Source organism: Macrotis lagotis, chromosome 2 (assembly GCF_037893015.1).
Source record: "Macrotis lagotis isolate mMagLag1 chromosome 2, bilby.v1.9.chrom.fasta, whole genome shotgun sequence".
In the NCBI taxonomy this organism is placed as follows: Eukaryota; Metazoa; Chordata; class Mammalia; order Peramelemorphia; family Peramelidae; genus Macrotis; species Macrotis lagotis.
The window spans coordinates 2,324,458-2,348,135 of NC_133659.1; the positions used below are offsets into that span (position 1 = coordinate 2,324,458).

Below are 23,678 nucleotides of genomic sequence, written 5' to 3' on the forward strand. Positions count from 1 at the left end.
GTGATCCTTGTACAGTAGAAAGAAGTAGTGTTAGGTCCAAAGTCCTGAGTTCAAGTCTTCCCCAATGCCAAATGTTACTCTAAGCCATCGACTTCTCCCTCTGCAGTTTCAGGTTCCAAGACCAGGCTCAGCAGTTTCCCAGCCAGAGCTTTCCTGTAGAAGGTCATGGAAGGTTCTTGGAGGGGGCTGCAGGGGCATAAACACCAAGATAGCATCCTGCCTCTCATTCCAGATCAGCCCCAGGTAAATGCCCAGACGCCCCTGAAAGCAGCCCAGTTGTTCTGTTCCCCAGCCTCCCCCTCAGGGAGACACACAGGATGCAGAGGGAGGATGACACATGAGCAGGGAGACCGCCTGCAGATGGAAGTGGATTTTCCCCTTGGGCTCTGGGAAGACCTGAATGGTGCACTCTAGCAAGCTCAGCTCAGCCGGGCCTCGCTTCTGCATCTTCCTCCTCTCCAGAGAGCCTTGGAAAGTCGGCATGGGCCCAGGACTTAGTGGGGATCCCTCCTTCCTTCCTGACTTCCCCCTCCTCTCTTGACTCTCTTAAAAAAGAGCTAGCCGAGGGACTTGGACCAAGGCCACAGCCAGCTGTAGTCTTTCTGTTTGACTGCCATACGCAAAGCCCCAAGACTCCAGAGAGGGAAAGGATAAATGGTTTCTGCCCACAGAAGGCTTCTGTTCCACTTGAGGGGTTGTGCAGTGACCCACAGACACAAACACACACACACACACACACACACACACGTATGCAAACATATAAATATACATGTATATAGCTCACCTATGAACACACAAGCCTGTACAGATGTATACTTATCCCACAGACACCTGCGTGCACATGGGTTTAGAGACAAGTTCACATGTCACAGGTAAATAGATCAATGGGTCCAGGACGGGAAGGGATCTCAGAGGCCCCCCCACCCAATCGACTTCCCTTGTTTAGCCAGAAGGAAGTAAGTGAGGCCTTGGGGAGGGGGCCTCTCTCTCCAGGCCCCAAGGGGATAAGTGGTCTCTTGACTTCCAGACCACCATACTGGGACCACAAGATGCTCCCAAGACCAAGCCCAGGTTGCCTTTAGAGTCCTGCGGGGCTCAAGGTTCAGAAGCCAAGCACAGCAGTCAGTAGTGGCCCTCCACAGAGGAGGGGTGTGCCTGGCTCAGGCCTCCCTCATGAACCCCTCCTGCCCCAGACCTACTAGCTGCCCCCCTCAGTCTCCTTGACTTCCATGACTTCCCCCCCCACCCCGACTAAACAGAAGATGGTCCCACCCCAATTCTGGTAGCACCACCTGGAGCTCCAGATGACTGGCTTGGATCAGAGCCTGCCCATCTTTTTTTTTTTTCTTCTTTTTTTCTTTTTTTCTTTTTTTTGCAAGGCAAATGGGGTTAAGTAGCTTGCCCAAGGCCACACAGCTAGGTAATTGTTAAGTCTCTGAGGCTGGATTTGAACTCAGGTACTCCTGACTCCAGGGCCAGGTCTCTATTCATTGTGCCACCTAGCCACCAGCTTCTCCCTCTCAATACTGGCCATCTTCCCTGTGACCCCCTACCCTTGCACCTTTCCACCACCCCCTGTGGCCCTTGACCTGACAGGCTCAATTCTCCTCCCAAATCCAAGGGCCCTGGCCCAAATAATCACATCTCAATCCAGAACGACCTGCGGATCCACATCCAAGTCTATCAAAGGTACCACAGACCTGGGGAAGGAGAATGGTCTCAATTTTCAAAACAGAGGAGAAAATGGGAGCCAACAAACTACTGGATTCCTGGCAAATTGTCCAAAATGACTGTTAAATACACAGCTGGTGACCAGCTCCCAAAAGAGGAGGGAATTACAAAGAGCCAGAACGGGCAGTGTTAGACCAGCCCCGTCCCGACAGATGAGAGGAATGCTGGGGAGCGAGCTCCGCCAGACCATCTCCCACTCTGCTTAGAGAAAGTGGGGGAGAAGTGGATTAGATGATGGTCCAGCAAGCAGCACCCCGAGCAGCACAGGGGGGAGGGGGTGGGTGGTGCCAGGAGGGCAGGAGGGTGCTCCTCTCACTGAGACTCAGATCAAGGCAGAGGCCCTCAGGCTAGGAAGGGATACCAGATACAGGAGGGTCAAGACTGACCAGGATCCACCAGGCCGGAACATGGGAAAGAGCAAGGGTCACTGTCGACCAGCTTCACAGAGAGAAGAGGGCAGCGGCATCCTTAGATAGCAACCATCATGAAAAGGGTCAGGGGGTCTCAGTGGCCTGCAAGCTCCAGGTGATGTGGCAGCCAGAAAAGGTAAGGGCAGCTCGGCCTGCACCAGGAGGGTCAGATGGCCAGGGACAGGGAGGTGACCCTCCCACTGGACACTGTCCTCTTCACACCTCCTTTGGAGCAAAGAGGTAAAAGAGACAGCGATAAAATGTCATGTCCAGAGAGGGCAATTGGGAGGCCAGAGGGTCTGGAGTGCATGACTCAGGGAGGACAAGAGAGTGGGAGGCGGGCTCCCTCGGGGAGGAAGGATCGGACTGGTTCTGTCTGGGCCGGGAAGGGAGGAAAGCTAAGGGGACGAGGAAGGCTTGGCCGGAGCAGCCCCTCCCCAGCTAGGGGAGCTCGCTATTTTCCTCACCTTCCCAGCCCCTTTGAGATTCAAATCCTTCTTTCCTTCCCCCCCATGGCTCAAGCATCCCAGCCTCGTCCTCCCCTCCGCCAGCCAGGGCTGGTGCCTCTCTCTTCAATACCATGGACTTATTTTAGGAAATTCTGTATTAACATGTATGTCTATGTCGTCTCTCTAAATAGAAGCTGAAGGTGGTGTATACATTAGTTATTTTTAAAGAAAGCTCCAGATGCCAACAAGATGAAAATGCTCATGCATTTGAGATCTAAGGACAACTTATACAAATGCTTGGAGGTGAGAGATGATGAACTGTCACCCAGTAGACCAGCTTGGCTGCAGCATGGAGTACAGGAAGGGAAAGAATGGGAGAGCCATCTGGAGAGGTGGCCAAGCCTCAGCCTTTAAATGCTCCAGTCGGCAAACAGAGGAGACCCTCAAGTGCCGGGGAAGATCTGTGGGCAGAAGGGTGCCGTGCCAGACAGGATCTGTGGGCAGAAGATCCATGGGTGGAGGGGTGCCATGCCAGGGGTCTCTGATGTCTGCAGAAGCACCACTTGTCTGCCCTCTTTGTGCACCCCAACATGGCTTTGCTACTCATGGTGGAACATCGTTTTCTTTGTTTCTCATTTTAGAAGACAATCACCTCTGCTCTTGTCCAGGACGAGCAACCAGAGATCTCTCCTCCATCCCCTCAACACTCTGCTTCCCTGTAACCAGCTGGGCATCGCAGTCACCTTGACCCTGCTTTTCCTACTCCACAGATGAGTTTAAAGAACTTGCTGGAGGTCACCCAGCGAATAAGAGTTCACAGCAGGACCCTTCCTCTGGATCCGGAAGGGCCCTCAGGGGAAAAAATCCAGGTTCCTTCCCACAACTGTGCCCTTGCCAGGGACAGAGAGACAAGGAGAAGTCTGAGCAGTCTGAGCTCTGGAGCTACCTTGTCCAACCTCTTCATTTTACCAGCCTGGACACTGAGGCCATCACACAGCTAAAGAGTGTCTATAGCAAGACGTGATCTTTTTTTTACTATCACTGACTGGGCCCTTTCTCAGAATAATATTTTAATGCATAAAATAAAAGACATAATTGGAAAGGAAGCAAGTCATATTAAAATAAGTTAAAAATCTATCAACAAAAGCAAAAATTCACTGATCCCAGGTGAAGAACCCCTGGTCGAATGCATATAAAAAATATTTAGAACTCTTTGTATGGTAGCAAAGAACTGGAAACAGAAGGGATGCTCATCCATTGGGGATGGCTGAATAAATCGTGAGATAGTGATGTCATGGAATTTGACTGTTCAGTAAGAAATCATGAGCAGGCAGACTTCAGAGAAACCTGGTGAGACTGTGAGGAGGGCAAGAGCAGGGAAACAGCCATCAAAGACAATGCCAATAAACTGGTGTGGGGAAATGCCCTCCACACCCAGATCAAGAATGATGGAACCTGAATGCAGACTGTTTTCACTTTTTTAATTTTTTGGTTGTTTTTTGTGGGGTTTTTTTCTCCTGTTGCTCTGTTTCTTCTTTCACAACCTGATTTCCATTCTAATGTGGAAATATGCTGACATGATTGCACATATAACCTACACACACACACACACACACACACACACATCAGATTTCTTGATGCCATGGGGGGGGAAGCAGAGGAGAAAAAAAATTGAAACTCAAAATCTTACAAATGTACAAACATCTCCAAGCTTTGGTTTTGTACCATGAAAATTGTATTTAAATACAGGGTTTTGGTATGTTTATACTGTTTACCTTAGTATTGTATTTGTTTAAGCAGCTTAACATCAAAACAATTGTTTGAAGGCATCAGTAATACTAGGTCAGGAATGTTAAATAACACTTTTATACTCTATTTTGTACTATGATGTAATTCTTCCCCTTATGGCTAGGCTGCTTTAACACTTGCCTACAATCAATGAAGAGCTGTGCACCTTAGACTATTTCATGAAGGTTCTGCTGGACAGATATTGGGCCAGTGTTATTGGATAATCGGAGTTCTGTTCCACAGGGCTAATGCTACTATTTTTCCCTTTAAATTTTATTAGGGTTTAACAAATATGGTATGCTGTGTTACAGTCAGTTTTTGGTCCTATGTTCTAAAATAAATGATTAAACCAGACTGATGCCATAAGAAGGAAGAAGTCCAAAAAAACGACCCACTAGAATTCCAATGCAGACGCCAAGAAAATTTAATGGCATTGAGTTGTGATGTAGTTTTACTTTAATGTGCATTTTGAATTTCAGCTACAACTAGACTCAAGATGATAATGCAAATGCTGTAACCAACTTATCTAATAAAATCAGCGCCAGGCCACTATTTTGTTGACTGCAAAAAATAAGTTCATGTTAATTTAGGGTCTGATAGAAAATTTCATTTCATATGTGCATTAGAGTAGTACTCACATGCTGTCTTTAAACTTTGTATTTGTGCCTTAAGCATTTTGTAAAATAAAGTTCTGGAATAAAAATCTTATAAAAAATGAAAGTTGAAAACTTTGTGTAATTGGAAAAAAAATTTGCAAAAGTAAACAAAAACAAAAGCAAAAACCCTAGTCTAGGGGCAAGATTTGAACCCAGATCTCGGTGACCACATCTCCCAGTGACCAGGCACCTCGTTTGGTGCTCTTCTGGGTTCTCTTTCTATCATACCCCCCCCAAGCCAGGCCTGGCTGCTATCTACACCCCCACTCGGCCTCTCAATAATAAGCCAAAGGGGACGGCCAGGCAGAAATCTAATTCAATGTGACTCGCCATAGGACCACGAGTGGACTGCTTGCCATCGCAGAGCTTCTGTTTTTCTTGACTATAAAATATCTCTCTCACAAAGTCAATAAGAGGGAAAATATTGTTGTTCCCAAAGAAGACCATGACGTCAGGGAGGTGATGCCATGACAACTGGGTAACAGGGTTGGAGCAAGGGGGCTGTGCTCAGTCCCCAGCCTCACTTTCTCCCCCAGAGTCATCTGGTCCAGTGACCAGATACAGATCCGGACGACTGGACACGGCCCCGGCTGGGAGGCAGACAGGGTGAAGTGACTTGCCCAGGGTCACACAGCTAGGATGAGTCATATGTCTGAGGCTGGATCGGAACTCCTGACTCTAAAGCCAGAGTTCTATCCACTGTTCTACCTGTCCTAGCTGAAAAAGGAGGATGGTGATGGACAGTGGTGTCCAAGGTCACCTTCCACTTCCCACTACTCCTGTCAATCCTGGGCCCTGCCAGCCACTCTTGGACCTCCTCACTGCTGGGGGACACCAGCCCAGGGGCTCTAATGGGACTCTGGACCCCGACTGTTTGATGACTCAGTGAAGACAGAGCAAGTTTTCTCATGTCTGGAGTGTTTCTGGCACAAGTGAGGGGGCTTAGGCTACAAGTCTGCCATCCTCTCTAGACTTGACCCTCGACCTCTCTGGTACCTCCACCAGCTCTGGCTTTCCAGAAGTCCACGCAGCAGCTAAGGTAGAAGCCAGGTCAACCTGCATTGGCAATAGAAGGCTGAGGCTTGGATGCCCAGAGATGGGGGGGATCCTTCCGGAGGAGACCCTACACTTCTCAGGACCTGGAAAAAAGGAGTGACAAAGCCAGGCCCGTTCCCTGCTGGCAAAGCGGGAGGACCCCATCCAGACACCAGCCCCAACTGTGAAGGGGGGGGGGTCCCTGGGTCAGGGCAGCACATCCTGCTGCTGCCACCCATACTGACTGTCTCAGCATCCCAAGGAAATTGGGGTTGAGGTGCTTGGAGCCCCAGATGTGAACACGCCCCGGATCAGTCTCCTCAACATCACTCCACATTTGTGATAGAAAGGCAAAATTGAGCTCACCCTCTACTGGTTTGTTATATGGAAAGTTCTAGAGAAAGGTGTCATCACCTTCAGTGCCGGGCTCTCCCCTCCTCCTCCCATCCCCCTCCCACACTGAGCCGCACTTGGCCACAAAGGCCCGTCCCCCTGAACATGTCGCATTGGCCCAGTGCCCCCTGCTCCCCGTCACGGCTCATCTTTCCCTCATACTGACCCTGCCCAGAACACTCTCCCTGAAGGACGCCAGACATCAGGTTCACTGGAGGCAGGTTAATTAACTCTGCTTTAAGAGGGCTGGTGGGGGTAGGAGTGAGCGATGGCTGGAGGGGAGGCACTGAGAGACAGGTGAGATGGGCCGGGCTATATGCCAAAGCAAGTTTCAACATCTGCTTTCAAAACCTGGATTTCCAAATTCTCTCACTTCCCCCACCCCATTGAAAAATGTTACTTGGTATAGATTAAAAATGTGAGGTCATGAAAAACATGACTACAATAATCACATTATAAAAGTAAATATAGCCTCCCCAAAAGAGAAACCTCAAGAAAAACTGCTTCACCATTTCCCAATTGACAAATAGTCAAAGGATATACAAAGACAATTTGCAGATGAGGAAATTAAAGCCCCGGCATCACCCTGGATGGAGGAGGCCCCACCCCAGCATCTGTCAGACTCCCACCCTTCTGAGGGGATGTATGGATGATTTTAGGGGAACCAAGGGAAAAAAATCACATCTTTCTTTTCATAAACATCCACTGAAATTGAGCATTTGTGTTAGTATTCTGAGGAGGGTTCTGGAAGCTTCCCCAGCCTGCCAAGATCTGCTGCTCTCCTCACTCACAAAGCCACAAGCTTCTGGCCCTGGCTATTGAAATGGTCAGTCAACATCCACTGACCATCTACAATGGCTGCTAGGTGGGGCGGTGGAGAGAACCAGGAAGACCCAAGTTCAAATTCAGCCTCTGACCACCACCAGCCCCAGAGCTGGTGAGCCCCAGGAGAGCATCTGCTCCTCCATATGCGGAACTGTGCCTTTGCCCCTCTCGCTGGAGGGCCAGCGGCCCAGCTGGAGAAGGGCTTGACCCGGGAAGGGCCAGGGCAGGCCGAGGACAGGAAGGGAGGTGGGAGCAGAGGGCCGCACGTGGCTTCAGCTGCGCTTTCCCCAAAGGCCCCCCTGGAGTCCTGCCCTGTCCTGGGCCTGCTCTCCCCTTCAGTCTCCCGCACCCCTTCCCCACAGACCTGCCAAGCGGAGACCAGGCCAGGCCCAAGTCCAATCCAGAGGCTTCCACCTCCTCTGGTTGGCGACAAGAGCGCCTCCCAGACCAGTCCGACTGGGGACTCTCCTGCCAGCTGCCACCAGGCCCCAGTTCACCCGGCTCACCGCCTCGGCGCAGGGTCCCCCTGTTCTGTGGAGCCGCCTTGGGGCCCCCTTGCAGGCACATGCCGGCTTCTCCACTGAACTGGACGCTTGGGGAAGGCAGGGCCTGCTCCACCTGGCTCCGCCAGGTGTTTGCTGACCGACCCACTCATGAATAAAACACGTGTCGACTGGCCGGTCAGACGCTTGCTAGGTCAGAGACTGGACAGACGAGCTGCCCGGAGCAGGCAGAGACCTGTCAAGACCAGGGAGCTGGCCTGCATCAGCTCAGGACCCCAAGAAAGAGGACCCAGATCCAGACGGGGCAGTTGGGAGCCCTGGGTCCCTGGGAGAGAAAGTGGAATAGGCGAGATTCAAACCCAGAGCCTCCAGTGCTGGGCCGCTTCCAGATTCTCAAGGTGACCCCCCTCCTCTTCCAGTTCTCTGCCCGTGGAGCTCAGCGAGGGCACCGTGGGCCAGTTGGCAGGTGGCCTGGCAGGGACAAGGCCGGGCAGTGAGGGGACCTTTGTGGTCAGGCCACGTCCGCAAACAAAAGGCAGTCTGTGAGCCTCTGACTGGGCTATTCAAGGCCGTCCCAAGGGGGGACTCTGCCCCCAGCGGCTTTCAGAAGAGGAAGATGGCAGTATCAGCCGGGCGCTACCTGTGGGTGCAGAGCCACCTGCCACTGCCCGGGGAGGCCAGGCCAGGCTCTGATGCCGACGTTATTCACTTCCCACCCAGGGGGCTGGGATTCAATCCAAGTCCTTCCCCTTAAACTGCTGCTTTCTCCATTTCCCGTTCTCCCCTAAGTTTCAGGGGGGGGTGGACGCACAGACAGCTACAGACAGACAGACAGACAATGAGCGAGGCGAAGTTCTTGTCGGAGTCCGGAAGCCCACCCAGACAAAGAGGGGACTGCCCTCCCGAGACACCCCCATTCTGCTGGCCAGGGAGGGTCTGCTGAACAAAATCAACTACAACATCCCGGGCACTGCGGATGCGGCAGGCATCCTCGGCCCTGACAGAAGAGCGGCCAGGCCATCGTGCCCACCGGGCTCTCCTCCGCAGCTCGGGGGCACAGAGGACCCCAGACTCTGAGCCCGGGGGCGCTAGGGCAGATCCTGGGGGCCAAAGGGGTGGAGGCGGGCGGTAGCGGGCCGGGGCGCTTCCTAGAGCTGCTCCTGGGGCAGCCCGGCCCGGCCCGCTGCCCCCGGCTGGGCACCAACCTGGGAGGCCCCTCGGCCACCATCTTTCCAGGATTTTCACGCAGATGCGGCCTAGGGGGCAACTGGAGGGGGAGGGGGCCATAGTGCACTGGGGTCACGAGTTCAAATCCAGCCTCAGGCTGCTCTGGGCTGTGAGCCCCTTGCAGGCCACTTCACCCGCTTGCCTTGGCTTCCTCATCTGGAAAACGAGCTGGAGGAGATGGCAGACCCCAGCATCTGTGCCAGGCGAGCCCCCAATGGGGTCACAAAGAGTAGGGCAGGGACCAAAAGCATTCAATGCAGATTCAATGTTCTATGAAGCCCCCGATGGAAGAGCCGGGGCCAGGGGCCCGTCTTCCAGGGGCTTCCAATGTGGAGTCAAACTGTAAAAAACAAAGAAGAACCCGCCAAAGGTCATCCCCTGAAAGATGGTGGGGTTTCTGTGGATGCACAGGGCAACCAGAAGCAGCACATGTGTGCGGACTCTGGTATCTGGAAAACCTGAGTTCAAATCCAGGCTTAGACCCCTTCCTGGATGGGAGACTGCACAGGTCATTTAACCACTGTCTGCCTCAGTTTCCTCATCTGTAACATGAGGATAAAACAGCCCCAGCTCCAGGAGGGGACCAAATAAAGTGAGTCCATCTTATTAGGAGCCCCAATAAAGGGAAGGATTCACCCCGAGGCAGGGAACCTCTGGAAAACCTTCTCTGAGTCTAACTCTCCAAACCTCAATTCACCCCAGAGTTTTCCACTTGAGAAGCTGGGGGGTGGGGGGGGAGTCGCCATCTCCTGAACTGGGCCCACCACTCTCAGCCAATCCTAGGGAGACAAGATGCCCCTCTTCTTGCCACCCACTTCTTCCAAGCCCCTAATCTTGGCTAGACCTGGCACGGCAGGAGGTCGCCGTCCCATGGACCCTGGCCTGTCTGACGAGGCACCCTGGCTGCACAGCGTACCGGAGCAAAGGGTTCAGCTTGGGTCTTCCAGCCTGGGACCTCCCCAGGGCTTGACCTAGGCAGGCTCACGGGTCCCCAGGACTTCCCTGGGTCTCTTTTCCCACTGGCCAGAGGAGGGGGTAGGTTACATGACCCCAGCATCTGACCCTAGGACCCCCAAAGCATGCCTTCGGGAGGCAGGGAGACCCCCCTTCACTGGACAAATAGGAACAAAGACTGGAGGACCACTTGGTGGTAGCAGGGATGCTTGGTCATGTAGACGGGATGAGGCAACTTTGGGGTCCTGAGACTGCTCGGTCCCTCTTCTCTGAATGCCATCTCTGGGAAGGCCCCCCAAGTCTGCCCTGACTTCTTGTGGCCGCCCCCCCACTACTGACTCCCACCGAGTCCCCAAGGTTTCCGGATGAATGGGGGCAGCTGACTGTGTCAGCATTCATAGACACAGTGTCCTCCGTCATTCTTGCCTATAGTCATTTTTTGTTTTGATTTCCATCACGTCAGCCTGAAAAAAAGTTTCCCCAAAGTCATCCTGGACACCAAGTTCCTACATGGGCCAGAACATGGGTACTGACAGCCCCCACTTGTCCAAAGCAGCCCCCCTGAGGTCTTGTCGAGGGTGGGGCTGGCAAGAGAGGAGAGGATCCAGAGTCAGAGCCCCGGGGACCCTCCCACCCTCCCTCTGGGACCTCGGCACCGTGTGCCGTGCCATTTTAGGTTGTATCGTGTTATAACCAGTTCCATCACCTTGCATCACATATACTAGGGTATCCCGTGATATTTTGTCCTTTAGGGTGACAAGCCCCCGCATCACGTCCCCAGAGGGTAAAGCAGATGAAGAACCGAGGCGGGCCAAGGTTAAGTGACTTGCCCAGGGTCATGCGGCTACTCAGCACGGGCGGCTCACCCTCTGCAGACCTTGTCATCTCTAAGTCATCTCCTCACCTGGTGCAAAGGTGGCTCTGCCCCTCCTGCCCCGCCCCTGGACCCTGGCCAAGCCACTTCTCTGGGATGCTCGGTCTCCTCATCTGTAAAACGAGATGGTTCCCATCCCAGAGAAAAGGGAAGGAGAGAATCTAGAACTCAAAACTTTTTTTTTAAGTATCAGAAGAAATGTTTTTAAACCATTCTGAGTTCTTTGTGTGTCCTGGACTCTTTGGACATCAGGACCCCCTGGAACTCTGTGGTCAGAATCACATTTTTAAGGTAAAAATTAATTACATAGGATTAGACAAGAAATCAATTCTAGAGAAATCAATTGATCAACATTTTTAAAAAATGATCACAGACTTCCAGCTAAGAAGCTTCAGAGAAGGGTCTGAGCTCCCTCCAGTTGAGCCGCCTCTCATAGAGGCCTGGGGACACTGAATAGGTAGTACCCCCCCCAATGCCTGACACCTGCAGTTCTGGCCACTAGGGCCAGTTCTCCGAAGGGAGAGGTAGAAAAGGATCAAGGCCAATGATGCCAGGAGAGATGCACAGAAACTCTACCTTTACCCAGGGCCCACTGTGCTGGGGTGGTCGGCCCCTTCGGTCGAGCCTCAGGACACTGGTACGAGGAGTGTGCAAACTGGTCCGAAGGTAGAGGCAGACAGAGTCAGAGAGAGGGGGCATCCCTGATGCCAGGGCCCGGCAGTACCAGGCAGGGACAAAGGCTCATAGGCAGGACTTTAATTCACACTCAAGTGTGAGTGACCCAGGGTCCTTGTGGCTCCTCTGAGGTTGAGATCCTGGTCACCTTCCAAGTTCTTGGGGTGAAAACAGACCCTGGCTGTGGTCTGGTTTCAGACAATGAGCCCCAGGCTGCTCCTGAGCAGGTTCTTGGAGTCGTCTCCTGATCTGAGCTTGTTTTACAGAAGCTTGGGTCAGCCTGGCACTGAAGCACAATGCCCCCCCCCCAGTTCTGAAGGCCTCAGGTTACCCTTCGGGGAGGGGGCAGGAATGCCCTTAGTGTGGGCAGAAAGCTGCAAAACAATCCCCACTCACCGTTAAAATAGCTCAGCTCCCAGCCTCCCCAAGGGCCAAGCTAAACCGTGAATGGAAGAGCCCCAACAAGGCCACCACCTTTCCTGCAGCTCCCTGCCCCGCTGTGGGGAGCAGGGATTGTGGACAGTCCCCCCCACCACAAGCAAGGGGGCTTCCTGAGAGATTCCCACATCATGGTGAAGGAGTCAGAAGGCCTGGGTTCAAACCCTGCCTTTCTCCCTTGTCACCTTGAGTCCCCATTTCCTCACCTAATGGGTAAAAGGATGGGGCTGGGCTAGATGGCCCTGAAGCCCCCCAGCTCTTGGAGCCCTAATGCGGCAGGGCACTTTGGTTTGGGGATCAGAGGAGCTGATCCTGGGCAGACCACTTTCTGGGCCTGGGCTTCCACATCTCTAAGAGGAGGCATTCCTATGGTGGTCCGGTCCCCCTGGGTCTGAGGCATCTCACCTGGGGGCAGGGGGGGGCTCTGAGGACTCTCCCACCCAGGCCTCTGACCACTGACGGCCTCCAGGAAGCTGCTTAGGGACAAAACTTTTCTTCGGGGTTACAAGACCCCCAAGGTTGGTCCTCCATGGGGCTATTGATTCTCCTGATGAAGGAAAGTCCCATAGAGTCCTCAGCAGCCCAGTCCCAAGGCCCTGGGCAGCCAGCTTGGGCCATGCCAGGGGCTCAAGGTCCCATCGGGCAGAGATGGGGAGCCCCCTTCCTGCAGGCTTGTGTGCATGGGTGCCCATCACCTTCTGGGAGGGACAAAAAGACCTGGGGTACCCCACCATCTGAGGGTGGCTCTCTGGTCTCTTCCCTAGGTCTTTAGGAGACCCAGGACATCCGGACCACGGGGGGGGGGGGGGGCGAGGGAAGGAGGCCCGGGCTGGGCCCTGACCTGTGACCTGGAGAAGTCCTTCATGTCCTCATCTCTAAGGGTAGGAAGGGCATGGGGGGACCCTGGACAGGTCCCTTACGGCTGCTCCAGGGGGCTACAAGGAGAGAACATCTGCGCATCTGGAAGCTTCTGCTGTGGCAGCCCTGCCCAGGATGACTGGGACAATCGAGGGAGGTGCCCCGCACAACACACTTGGCGAGCCTTACAGTAACACTGGCTGTTTATTGTTATCATTATTATTATTGCTATTATTATCATCATTTCATTACCAGCCAACACAGGAGACTCAGACAGGAAAGAGGACGATGACTTCCATCAGGGAAGAGTAGTTTCATTTTTTTTCAGTCCATTAAAATGCCTCTGGGCCCCTCCCCACACCTGGACAAAACAGAACAAAAGAGCAACCCAGACCTGATCCTGACCCCACTGCCACGCGGGCCGCGCCAAGCCCAAGTCCACCGGACTCGCCAGCGGGGCCGCCACAGGGGGCACCCTCTTCCCAGGAAGACCCCAATAGGAGCTCACTCAGCTGCCTCGTGAAACCAGGCTGGCAGTGGAGTGGGGAGAGGGGTGGGCACCCCGAGCAGGGCCGCCGTGCCCGCGCTCAACCTCACCCTCAGCAACGTCCCTTGGGAAAAGGGAGAAGCCGACGTCTTTCACAACAATTTGGGAGAGAACTGCGCCTCATCTGGAAAATGAGCTGGAGGAGATGACAGGCCACCCCTTGGCAGGGAAGTGCGCCGAGTCCCCCTCTGCTTCCTCAGCTATGACTCCAAATGGAATGGTACCGGGTGAAGAAGACACAATGGGCCACAGTGAGAGGAAAGGGAGCCCCCGCCCCCCCCAGAGAGAGGGGCTCCCCCTCAGCTGAGGCCCAGTCTAGCGACGGGCTGTGACATCCAAGGGAAGAACAAGGGACTACCAAAGCAGCAAGACCCTTCTTCAATGAGGCACGCAGAGAAAAAAGCGGCCAAGGGGTCCGGGAGGGAGAGCGCAAGACTCAGAGTCAGGAAGACGCAAGTTCAAATCCCGCCTCTGGCTGTGTGACCCTGGGTCAGTCACTTGACATCTCTAAGCCTCAGAGCAGCCACAACTGTGCGGTACCACCGCAGCGTCCTTCGCACTCCTCGGGCCCCATATAAGCCCAGCTCTCACCCCTCAGCTCTGGGGGACGAGGAAGGTCCGCCCGCCCAGTTCATTCACCCTTCTGACAGAAGCTTGTGGACCCGGAACAAGGGGCCGCCTGCGGCCCTCCCTGCGGGGCCTTGGCTGCATCCGAGAGCCTCAGTTGCCTCTTCTGTAACAGGGGGTCGGACGTCCTCCAGAGGCGAATCTCTCTGGGGCCCCAGGGTCAGAGTTCGGGCTCCAAGGGGAAATGTTCGTATTCTGAAGCCCAAGCCCTGCGGAGAGCTCCGCATTAGCCCTCCCATCCCAAGGAAGAAGGGCGCAGGGGCTCGGCTCGCACCCACCTCCGTCTGTTTGCTTTGGGCCACAACAACTGTTTCTCATCAAAGAACTTGAATCTCCCTACCAAAAAACCAAAAAAGTCATCTATAACAGTATTTAGCCAATAATTTGAAGGAACCTAGTAGGCAGGTTCTAATAGTGCCAGCACCCCAGGATCTCCCCGAGGGGTCTATTAATAAATGCCTCGAGCTGCCAAAGGCTCCCGATTCCCCCAAGGCAAGTCATCAAGGCCCAGAAAGCCTGTCGCGTCTCAATGCCTTGTTACGTCGCCCCCCCAGAAGGAGAGGCTCTCAAACGCCCGGGGATCAGAGGAGGCCGAAAAGGCTCTCATGAAAATCTGTGCGGGGTCTGTGGTGGGTCCGGAGAAGGATGGGCTGCTCCTGTGACGGGTGAGGGGGCTCAGAAGCAGAAAATGGGGGTGGGCTTGGAGGGGGCGAGAGGAGGGGAGGGGAGGGGGAAGGGGGAGGGAGAGAAGGAAAGGAGGAGGAAGACCAGGTTTAAAGGGAGCGCAGAGGGACAGAAGGAAGAGGATCTCCTGGTCACAGGGGTTTCTGTGGCCCCGCAGCCCAAGTGCAGGCCCCAGCTTGTGAGGGCCCCCCTCTCCCGGGCAGCAGCCCCAGGCAGCTGGGGGGCCTCCTGTCTCTGGTCACCTCTCCAGGCCGGAGTCAGCCTCTGTAGCCACCCCCCGCCTGGAGAGGACTAGGTCTTGTCCCCTCCCTCGCCTGCTCTGCCCTTGCTGCCCCCAGGCTTCCAAATGGGTACATGTGGCCACTCGGCTGCCCAGCTCCATCTGCACCCCAGGCCCATCGAGGACCCCCTGACTGCGGGGCCTGCCCCCTCCAGGATCCCAGGCCAGAGAAAGGGGCTCTGCTCCTGGTTCCCTTCCATGGCCACCGGCTGAGCCCTCTGGGGGGACCCTGACTCCAGGCTCTCCTCCCCCACAATTCCCCCAAATTAAATGTTAGCTTCAAGGGACACAGCCAGAGAGTGGGGTGGGGGGAGCAAAAATGGGGATTAGGAAGGAGGACAGAAAAGTGAAATTCTTTTCAAAAGGACTCAGGTTCAAATCCTGACTTAACCCTGGGCTGTCAATAACTGATCAGCAACCAGTATTTAGCACCTTCTGTAGGCAGGCGTAGAGACCCAAAGGGAACAAAGAAAATAGTCCCAAGGGGGGAGACACACCAGGGGCCCCAGGCTGAGCCTCAAAAAGGGGGAGGATCCTGGGAGATACAGACCGGGAGGAAGCCGACCCCTCCCTCACCCCCACCCCCAAGGGGGCTGTGCCCCTTCGAGTGCCCCCTCAGATGGCAGAAGTGAGCCCCCCATCACTGCCCACAGGACAGAAGGCCCTCCGAGGCTGTATGAATTCATTCATTCAACAAATACATATATTGAACTACTGATCCAGGAGCAGCATGAACCCCCTTTCATCCTCCACCTCCCCCCCAGGGCTGTGTAGGGTAACAATCAAATCCCAAGCCCCAGCCTGGTACATCCTTAGTGCCCACTAAGGACAACGGCCTGGGAGCAGGGCCGCCCCCCCATTCTACAAATGAGGAAACTGAGGCCAGGAAGTTAGGTGACATGCCCAAAGGGCACCCAGATAGGATTGAACTCAGGTCCCCAAACTCCAGAGCCAGAGAATGCCCTGCATATGCCTTATGGACCTAGGCTTGGGAGCGCAGCCGCCCCCCATGCCGACGGCGGCTCACTCACCACTGACATCTCCCGAGCCCTTAACGTTTGGGAGCTGACCGCCGGACTCAGCCACCCCCGTCAGCACTGCTTCTCGGAGGCCACGGGAGAAGACGAGCAGCCACCTGCCCGCTGGCGGGGGGCTCTGAACTGGCGTCTTCTGGATTGCACCCCCCCCAGCTACTTGTGAGGAGAGTAAGCAGTGATGAAGGGTCAATCCCAGTCCACTTGGAGCCCAGGCCGCAATCAGCAGCCAGAACCTTCCCAAAGCAGCTCTCCTCACTCCCTTTCCATAGGCACCCCTCCACCCCAGGGTCAGCCTGGGCCCCCACCAGGTGAGTGAGAGGCGGTCCTCAATGCTTGCCCAGCATCCTTCAGCTGCCCTGGGCAGGTTTAAGGGCTTTCCCCCCTATTTTTAGAAATGTTGCACAGTGGTGAAGGACAGGAAGACCCCGCTCCAGGCCGGCCTCAGGGACCAGGTCACCCACCCCATTCACCTGCTTCCCCACCTGCAGACTGACTATAACCTGGCGCCTCCCCAGGTCACTGTGGTGACACAAATGAGATCATACCTGCAGAGTGCTGTTGGCTGCTAGTAGTATTTAACTGGTTTCCTTTGAATTCCTATTTTTCCAGCCTGTCCAAGGGGACGGTGACTCCAAATGGGTAACGACCCCCCAAGAACACACTGCAAGGGCAGCAAAGCCGCCGCCACAATGCCCTGATTCTCCCATCTGCCCATCCAGACCTCCCAGGGAAAAGGGGAGGCCGCACCTGGCCAGCACAGGTATTGGAAATGCCCTGATTTCTAAGTCCCTTGTCCGAGGCAGAGGCAGAGGCTTTGAAGGGCCACAGGGCATGGACGCCAGTGCATGGGGAGGGTGCCCTGGCCGGCATTTCACAGAAGAGAAACTGAGGCAATGGTAGGCCACTTGGGTCACAGGCCAGCCCAGGGCAGGATTTTAACTCGTGTTCCCCGGAGACACACTTCAGCCCCCCACCTGCCCAGCTTCCTCACAGCCCACAGGACCAGAGCCCAGGGGGAGGAGGGCACCTTTCCATTTTCCACATGGCATTCTGCATCTGTCCACATCTCCCCCATTGTGGGCCACCCCCACTCCTCCCCTCTCAGAGGCTTCAAGTGGGGGGTTTGAGGAGGGGGTCCCCGAGGGAGGCTAGGACAGAGCTGCCAGAAGTCCTGGCGGGGGAGGGGGGAGCTACATGGCAATTTAGCAACAAATCCTGAAAACAAGACTTTGGACCAGACAGGAAATCATTCAAGGGTTCCGAGGGGGAAATCAGAAGGAGGTGACCTCTGAGGACCATCCAAAGCAGTCCCTCCATTAAAGGGCTTAGCTTCAAGGAGCTATCAACCCTTTGATAGATTAACAAACACCCTTCGTGACATGGCTGTGAGACAAGGTGTCTGCGGGTGGAAAAGGGGAGAAGCCAGAAAGAAGGCCGCCGGGGTTGACAGGAGGGCGCAGGCCAACGGCCCAGAGATGAGCTCTCCATCAGGAGGCTCGTCCAAGCCAATGAGATGCAGCCAGCGGCCGCCAGGACATCTTGGTATTTAATAAAAACCTCAACAAAGCAATGAATCATCCCTGCGCCGAAAACACGGTGATCATCGCTCACCACCAGGAATCTCCTACTCCCGAATCCTTAAATAATGAAATTTTGGAAATGAAATCACATTAATAATTAAGGTGCTGAAAAGTTAACACAGATCATCGACTTCCACAATGAAAGAGAATGCCAAGCCACCAGCCCCACAATGCCCAGGCCTCACTTCCCACCCCAAAGGCACTGATCCAAATAGAACCTGTTTATGTTGACTCCAGGCCCGTGGTCCACCACCCCTCGGGGAGGGCACATGGGCCAGATCTAACCCCAGCTCTCCACCAATGACCCTGGCATATGGCTACCGAGAGAGCCAGGCCAGCTCTTCTTGTGTCCCTCTCCGGTCCCCAAGGGGGAGCAGAGGCCAAGGGTGCTCCACCGTCCAAGAGGGCAGCTCCTTGATCCCTGAGCTGCCAAGTGTGACCCCTGCCCTGATGAGAGAGGAGGGAGAGCTGAAGCTCCAGGGCTGGCAATGATGACTAGGATGGGGGAGGAAGGGGCCCGGGGGGTGGAGGGGGACGGGGGTCCAACTCCCCTGCCAAACCACAACCCTGTATCTTATTCCCTTCCACCGCCCTCTCCCTCTCTTCTAGAACTTGACTCTCTCCTTTAGGGGCATCTTCCATATGACCCCCAAACAGCCCAGATCTCCCTCTTCTAGGAAAAACCTTTCCCTCTGCACCCCTAGCCCCCCTCAAATGGAGAGTGACAGACTCCCTCCTTCCCTCACCTGCTTCTGCTTGTGCGTTCTCCTCCTCTCTCTCTCTCTCTCTCCTCTCCTCTCCTCTCCTCTCTCTGTCTCTGTCTCCTCTCTGTCTCTGTCTGTCTCTATCTCTCTGTCTCTCATTCTCTGTCACTGTCTCTCTGTCTCTCTCTCTGTCTGTCTCTCTCTGTCTCTGTCTCTCTTCTCTTCTCTGTTCTCTCTTTGTCTCTGTCTCTCTCTTTCCCACTCCCCCCAATTCTGTACTTCTCTGATTAGACAATGCTCATCTCAACCCCATTTTCCAATCGAGATTCTTCTCCCAGATAACCAGGATTCCTCTGCTGACCATTTGAGGGTGCCAGCCTCTTCATTGTTAAGGCTCCCCCCTCCTCCTTGGGGTCTCCGTCTCTGACCCCTTTGAGCTCATTCTTCTTGCGTGCCCACCTCCTCCTCCTCCGCACCCTCGCACCCGCCACAGCCTCAGTTCTCTCTTCATTCCAATTGACAAATTTGACCCAGAAAGCAGATTTCTAAGTGTAACTCCTCATCTGCCTCTTTGCTATTTCCTCACTTTCTGTCCCTAGCCCCTACCTCGGACCCTTGGGGTCATCCCAATCCCTTCCTCCATCACCCCTCCCCACGTCCAACCGGTGTTAAATCTTCTCCATTCTGCCCTCAGCGTCCTCCCATCTCTTCCGCCCTACTTCCAACGCCCAGCCCCGGCAGTGGCACCTTCTGACTGACTCTGAGATGACCTCCAGCCCCTTCTTCGACTCCACTGCCAGTAGGAGCTTCCTAAATCACAGCCCCCCTTCTACCAACAGCCCTCAGCAGCCTCCCAACCAACCAAATACAGGGGAAACATCAAACAGGTGCCTCCCAATTCTGGAGTTGGAGGATCTGAGTTCAGATTCTGCCTCAGACCTAGGCAGAAGCCCTTTACTTTCAGGGGATCTCAGTTCTCTCTCTCTCCTGTAAAATGAGGGGGGGGGGGCTAGTCTTTCCTGCTCTCTGTCCCATCTCTCAGCATAGCTCCCTGCTGGTTAATCATGATAACAGCCGATGCCGCACCGGGCATGGAGGATTACAAGGGCAAGATACAAGCCTTGTGATGCCCATTCCCTAGGTGGGAGAGGGAGCAAGCTTCCCAGGCAGGACGGGCACCCACTCCCTCTGGATCCTGGCCCAGGGCTCCTTCCTGGCTGCCACTGCTCGCCGCATGGTTTTCTGAGGGGCTGTGCCGGCACTGTGGGAAGACTGGCACGTAAATCCGAAGGGCAAGGCTATCTGTAGGGGAGAATTTCCTTAATGAAAGCACTTAAAATTAACTGATCCCCAAGTTCCAATTAGATTCTGATGGGTGTCAGTGGTGGGCTGATTCCTCGGAACGGTCTCCTCGCTCACCGGCAGGGACACTACCAGGAAAGGTGAGGGAAAAGGTCTGACTTGCTCAGAGCATGATGGTGATGGGGGGCACTGGATCAGCCCCCGATGCCCACCCATGCAGTCAGAGCTCCAGGATGAGGACACTGAGGCCGGGGCCCCCCAGCGACTTGGGAGCAGAGGCGAACCTGGGTGCTGGACCAGCCGCCCTTCCACCCCACCTTGGCCTCATTTCTCAGGCACAATGGAGCTAAGCTTTAAAGCCCATCATCAGAAGACCTTCCAGAGGATCCCCTGCACAGTGGTGGGCAAAGTCAGGGGTCCAGAGGATGGGAAGACAGGGCCCCGGTGCAGCCTGCACCGTCAGCGGGAAAGCCCAGAGCACTGAGAGCCCAGGGAGGCTGGGATAGCTGCACTCTGCTATGCTCATCAGAGTGCTGTCTAAAAATGTAAATATAAAATTAGAGGAAAATGAATTTTGTTGCCATTTTTGCAAGGCAACTGGGATTTGAACTCACATCCTCCTGCCTCCAGGGCTGGTGCTCTGCAGGTGATACTGTGCCACCTAGCTGGTCTAAAATGAAATTTTAAGAGAGTTACCCAGGAGAGCTGGCAATCATGTTCTGGACTGAGGGAGACCGGGGCCCCAATCTGGTACTTCTGTGAACCAAGGAGGATCTCTCTCTCTTCTCCAGTAAAATGGGATGAGGTGCCAGTCGTACCTCTTTCCCTGGGTTGTCACAAGGTGATGCTTACTGCTCTTTGGGATCTAGTGGCTATGGGTCAGAGCCAGTCGGAGGGTGAAGCAGAACAGAGACCGTGGGTGTGGCTCAAGCCTATTGACCAGCCTGGAGCGGTGGCCCCAAGAGCTGCTGAGAGAAGCCACCAAAGACAAACTCGAACTTGACCTGAGCAAAGTCAACCCAAGGTGCTTTAGGGAGGAAATGGAAGGAGAATTAACTACAAAGAAAAGGAAATAAAGGAAATGGAAAAGAGGTACCAAAATAATTTTTTTATGGTTTTATGGATGTTTTTAGGTTTGATTTTTGTTTTTGTTTTTGTTTTTTACAAGGCAGTGGGGTTTAGTGGCTTGCCCAAGGCCACACAGCTAGGCAATTATTAAGTATCTGAGATGGGATTTGAACACAGATACTCCTGACTCCAGGGCTGGTGCTCTATCCATGGTGCCACCTAGCTGCCTCAAACCAAAGTAATTCTAAAAAACTCTCTTCTCCATCAGGGACGATGGAATTATCCCATTTAGGCTCAAATATTTGTCTTGAAGGTGCTTCTATCCAGGGCATTAAAAAAGCAGCATTCAAAACAGTAAATACAGGGAGAGCAGACAGATTAAATCCAAAGTAGAAAGAAAGTTAGACTGGATATCACACAGTTTAAGTCCCCCAAAGTATCAAAAGGGGGGGGGGATAGTAAAGGCTGTGGGGAAAATCCTAGACTCTACATATCCCCCCCAAAAAAACATAGAATCAATACTGAATGACAATCTTCCCATCTCCCATCCATGGTCAGTCAGGCTGTTGCTTCATGAAGACTACAATGACATCACTATGCTGGAGACAGATGACAGCATGCCTGATACGAACTCGCAAGGCCCCGCCATGGGTCGGGCACAGATAGCCCAGGTGAACACCTGGCCGTCTACTCTAATGGGTCACACGTTTCTTTTGGGCCGCTACCACTCTGCCTTGCTTGTAAGAGCGCAGCCCCCTCTCATGAGAGCATGCCATGCTGGGTGGTCCCGAGCCGGGGTCTGCCATGCAGCCCTATCCATTCTACAGGTGTCCATCTCTCCAAGACCTCTGAGAGCCATCCTCCTTCCAGTGAGGTGGTCAGTAGCAGCCGCAGCCTCCCCTTCCCACAACAAACCCAACAGAACTGGAGAAGATAAGGTCCTCTTGTGTGTGATGGGGCCTGGGGCTTTCTTCTTGGGCGCTGTGCACCCAAGTCACTCGAGACCCCGGAGGGACAGGAGAGCTGGAGCCATTCGGGGGAGCCTGTTCTGACTGAGGGCAGAGGGCACCTGGAGGAAGATGCCTCTGGCCTGGACCAGAGAGGCCTCGGACACACCTCATAGACTGCAGGAGGCCCTGAGCTGGGATCAGAGCTGGGGAGGAGATGAGAGAGGAAGATGAGCACCCCAAGCCTTCCCAGAAAGGGGAGACTCGCCGATCTCACACCAGAACTGTGTCGGGCTTGGCGTGTTGCGAGAAACCATCTCTGAAGAGGTAAGGGAAGAGAAGAGGGGTGAAGGGGAGCCTCGGTTCAGAGCCCACTGGATGGGATGCCCCTTTATGCTTTCCCAGCACACAGTAGGCTCGAGGTCAGTGCTGACCGATGGTAGATGATGAGCTACCACAATCAATAAGGAACGCTGAAGGAGGATCAAAGTCATTCTGCTGAGAGAAGACAGGCTGGACCTGCGGCCAGGTGAGAGAGGTGGCAGGGAAGCCCCCCTCCAACAGCCCCCTCCTCTGCTAGAGCTCCGGGCAAAGCTCCAAGGAAGATCCAAGAGGCCTTTGTCCCGCGGCTGCGTGCCCGCACACGCGTGGACCATGCCGGACGCCCCTCTGCCGTGGGCCTGGGCACGGCCGGGGACCATCATCCGTGCCACACACACAGCCGAGCCGCCCCTGCCCCACGGCGTGCCCACGCCAGGCCTCCTCACGGCATGGGGTCTGAGGGCCAGGCCTGGCATTGGGGTGCGGAGGGGCGCGGGCCGTGCCAAGGTCTGGACAAGGTGGGGGAAACCTCGAGTCGCCGGGTGTCAGCATCTGGGGGGGGTGCCGTGCAAACCGGGGGGCACCGAGGACGGGGAGACGCGGCCCCTGGGGGCTCCCTGAGGACGCGCCGCGAACCTCCGAGGAACCCGCCTTTGTCGCCCCAAATCCAAGCCTGTGCCCACCCTGGCCGGGGGGAGGCGCCCCGTCTGCTCCGCTGGCAGAGAACAGCGTGCCCGGGCAGCCGGGGGCGACCCTGCCCCCCCGGGGGTGCGCGCCTGCCGGGTGCGGGCGCCGCGTCCCTGCGCCCGGCGGTGCCAGGGCGGGTCCTGGGGCCACGCAGCGCCCCCGGAGCCTCCCGCGGGGCCCGGGCTCGAGCCCCCCGCAAAGCGCCGGGCCGGGCGGGGGCTCAGCGGGGGAAGAGACCCCCGGGGCCCCGACAGTGCTGGGGGCCCGGGGCGGGGCCACGGCCCAGCGGGGGGCGCCCAACCGCGTGGCCCCGCCTCCGGGGGCGCGAGGGGGAGGGGCGAGCCGCCGGCAGCCAATGGGCAGCGCAGCACGGGCGACATTAGCATAGGGGCGGGGCCCGGCGCCGCCCCGCCCCTCCGGGAACTTCCCGGCCCGGAGCCCCCCGCCCCCCTCGGTCCTGGCCGCGGGGGGAGGGGCGGCGAGACCCCCGCCCCTCCCCCTCCGGGGCCCGCGGCGCAGGTGATGCTGGGCGCCCGCGCCCCGCCCCCGCCCCCGCCCCCGCCCCCCGCGCCGAGGCCCCCCCGCGCCCCCGCCCCCGGCCCCGCGCCCCCCGCCCCCCGCCCCGCGCCCCCCGCCCGCTTACCTTGGGCGCGCAGGCCATGGCGGAGCGGCGCGGCGGGGCCGTTAGGCGGCGGCTCCTCGTGCCCGGCCCGCCCCGCCCCCGCCCCGCCCCGGCACGTGACCGCGGGGCGGGGCGCAGGGGAGGGGCGGGGCCGCGCAGCACCCGCACCCGGGGCCGGGGAGGGGGAGGGGAGGGGAGGGGACCTGGAGCTGTGAGCGCGCCCCGGGGGCCGGGGGCCGGGGCGCGGGGGGCCGGGGGGCCGGGGGCCGGGGGGGGGGGGGCCGGGGGCCGGGGCGCGGGGGGCCGGGGGGCCGGGGGCCGGGGGGCCGGCGGCGCCGGGGGGCCGGGGTGTGGGGGGGCCGGGGGCCGGGGGGCGGGGGGCCGGGGCGCGGGGGGGCCGGGGGGCCGGAGGGCGGGGGGGGGCCGGGGGCCGGGGCGCGGGGGGCCGGGTGCGGG

The 23,678-nt window shown here is 56.3% G+C and overlaps 1 protein-coding gene across 1 annotated transcript in view; it reads right to left on the reverse strand.

Annotated features, from left to right (window-relative positions):
- ST6GALNAC3 (ST6 N-acetylgalactosaminide alpha-2,6-sialyltransferase 3) overlaps nucleotides 1-23,282 on the reverse strand; it is a 470,329-nt gene extending 447,047 nt beyond the window's left edge. Inside the window, exon 1 of the mRNA XM_074221144.1 lies at nucleotides 23,244-23,282. Within this exon, the coding sequence (XP_074077245.1) occupies nucleotides 23,244-23,261 (18 nt within the window). The 5' untranslated portion in view covers nucleotides 23,262-23,282. The remainder of the gene's footprint in view (nucleotides 1-23,243) is intronic.
- Nucleotides 23,283-23,678: the final 396 nt, after the last annotated feature.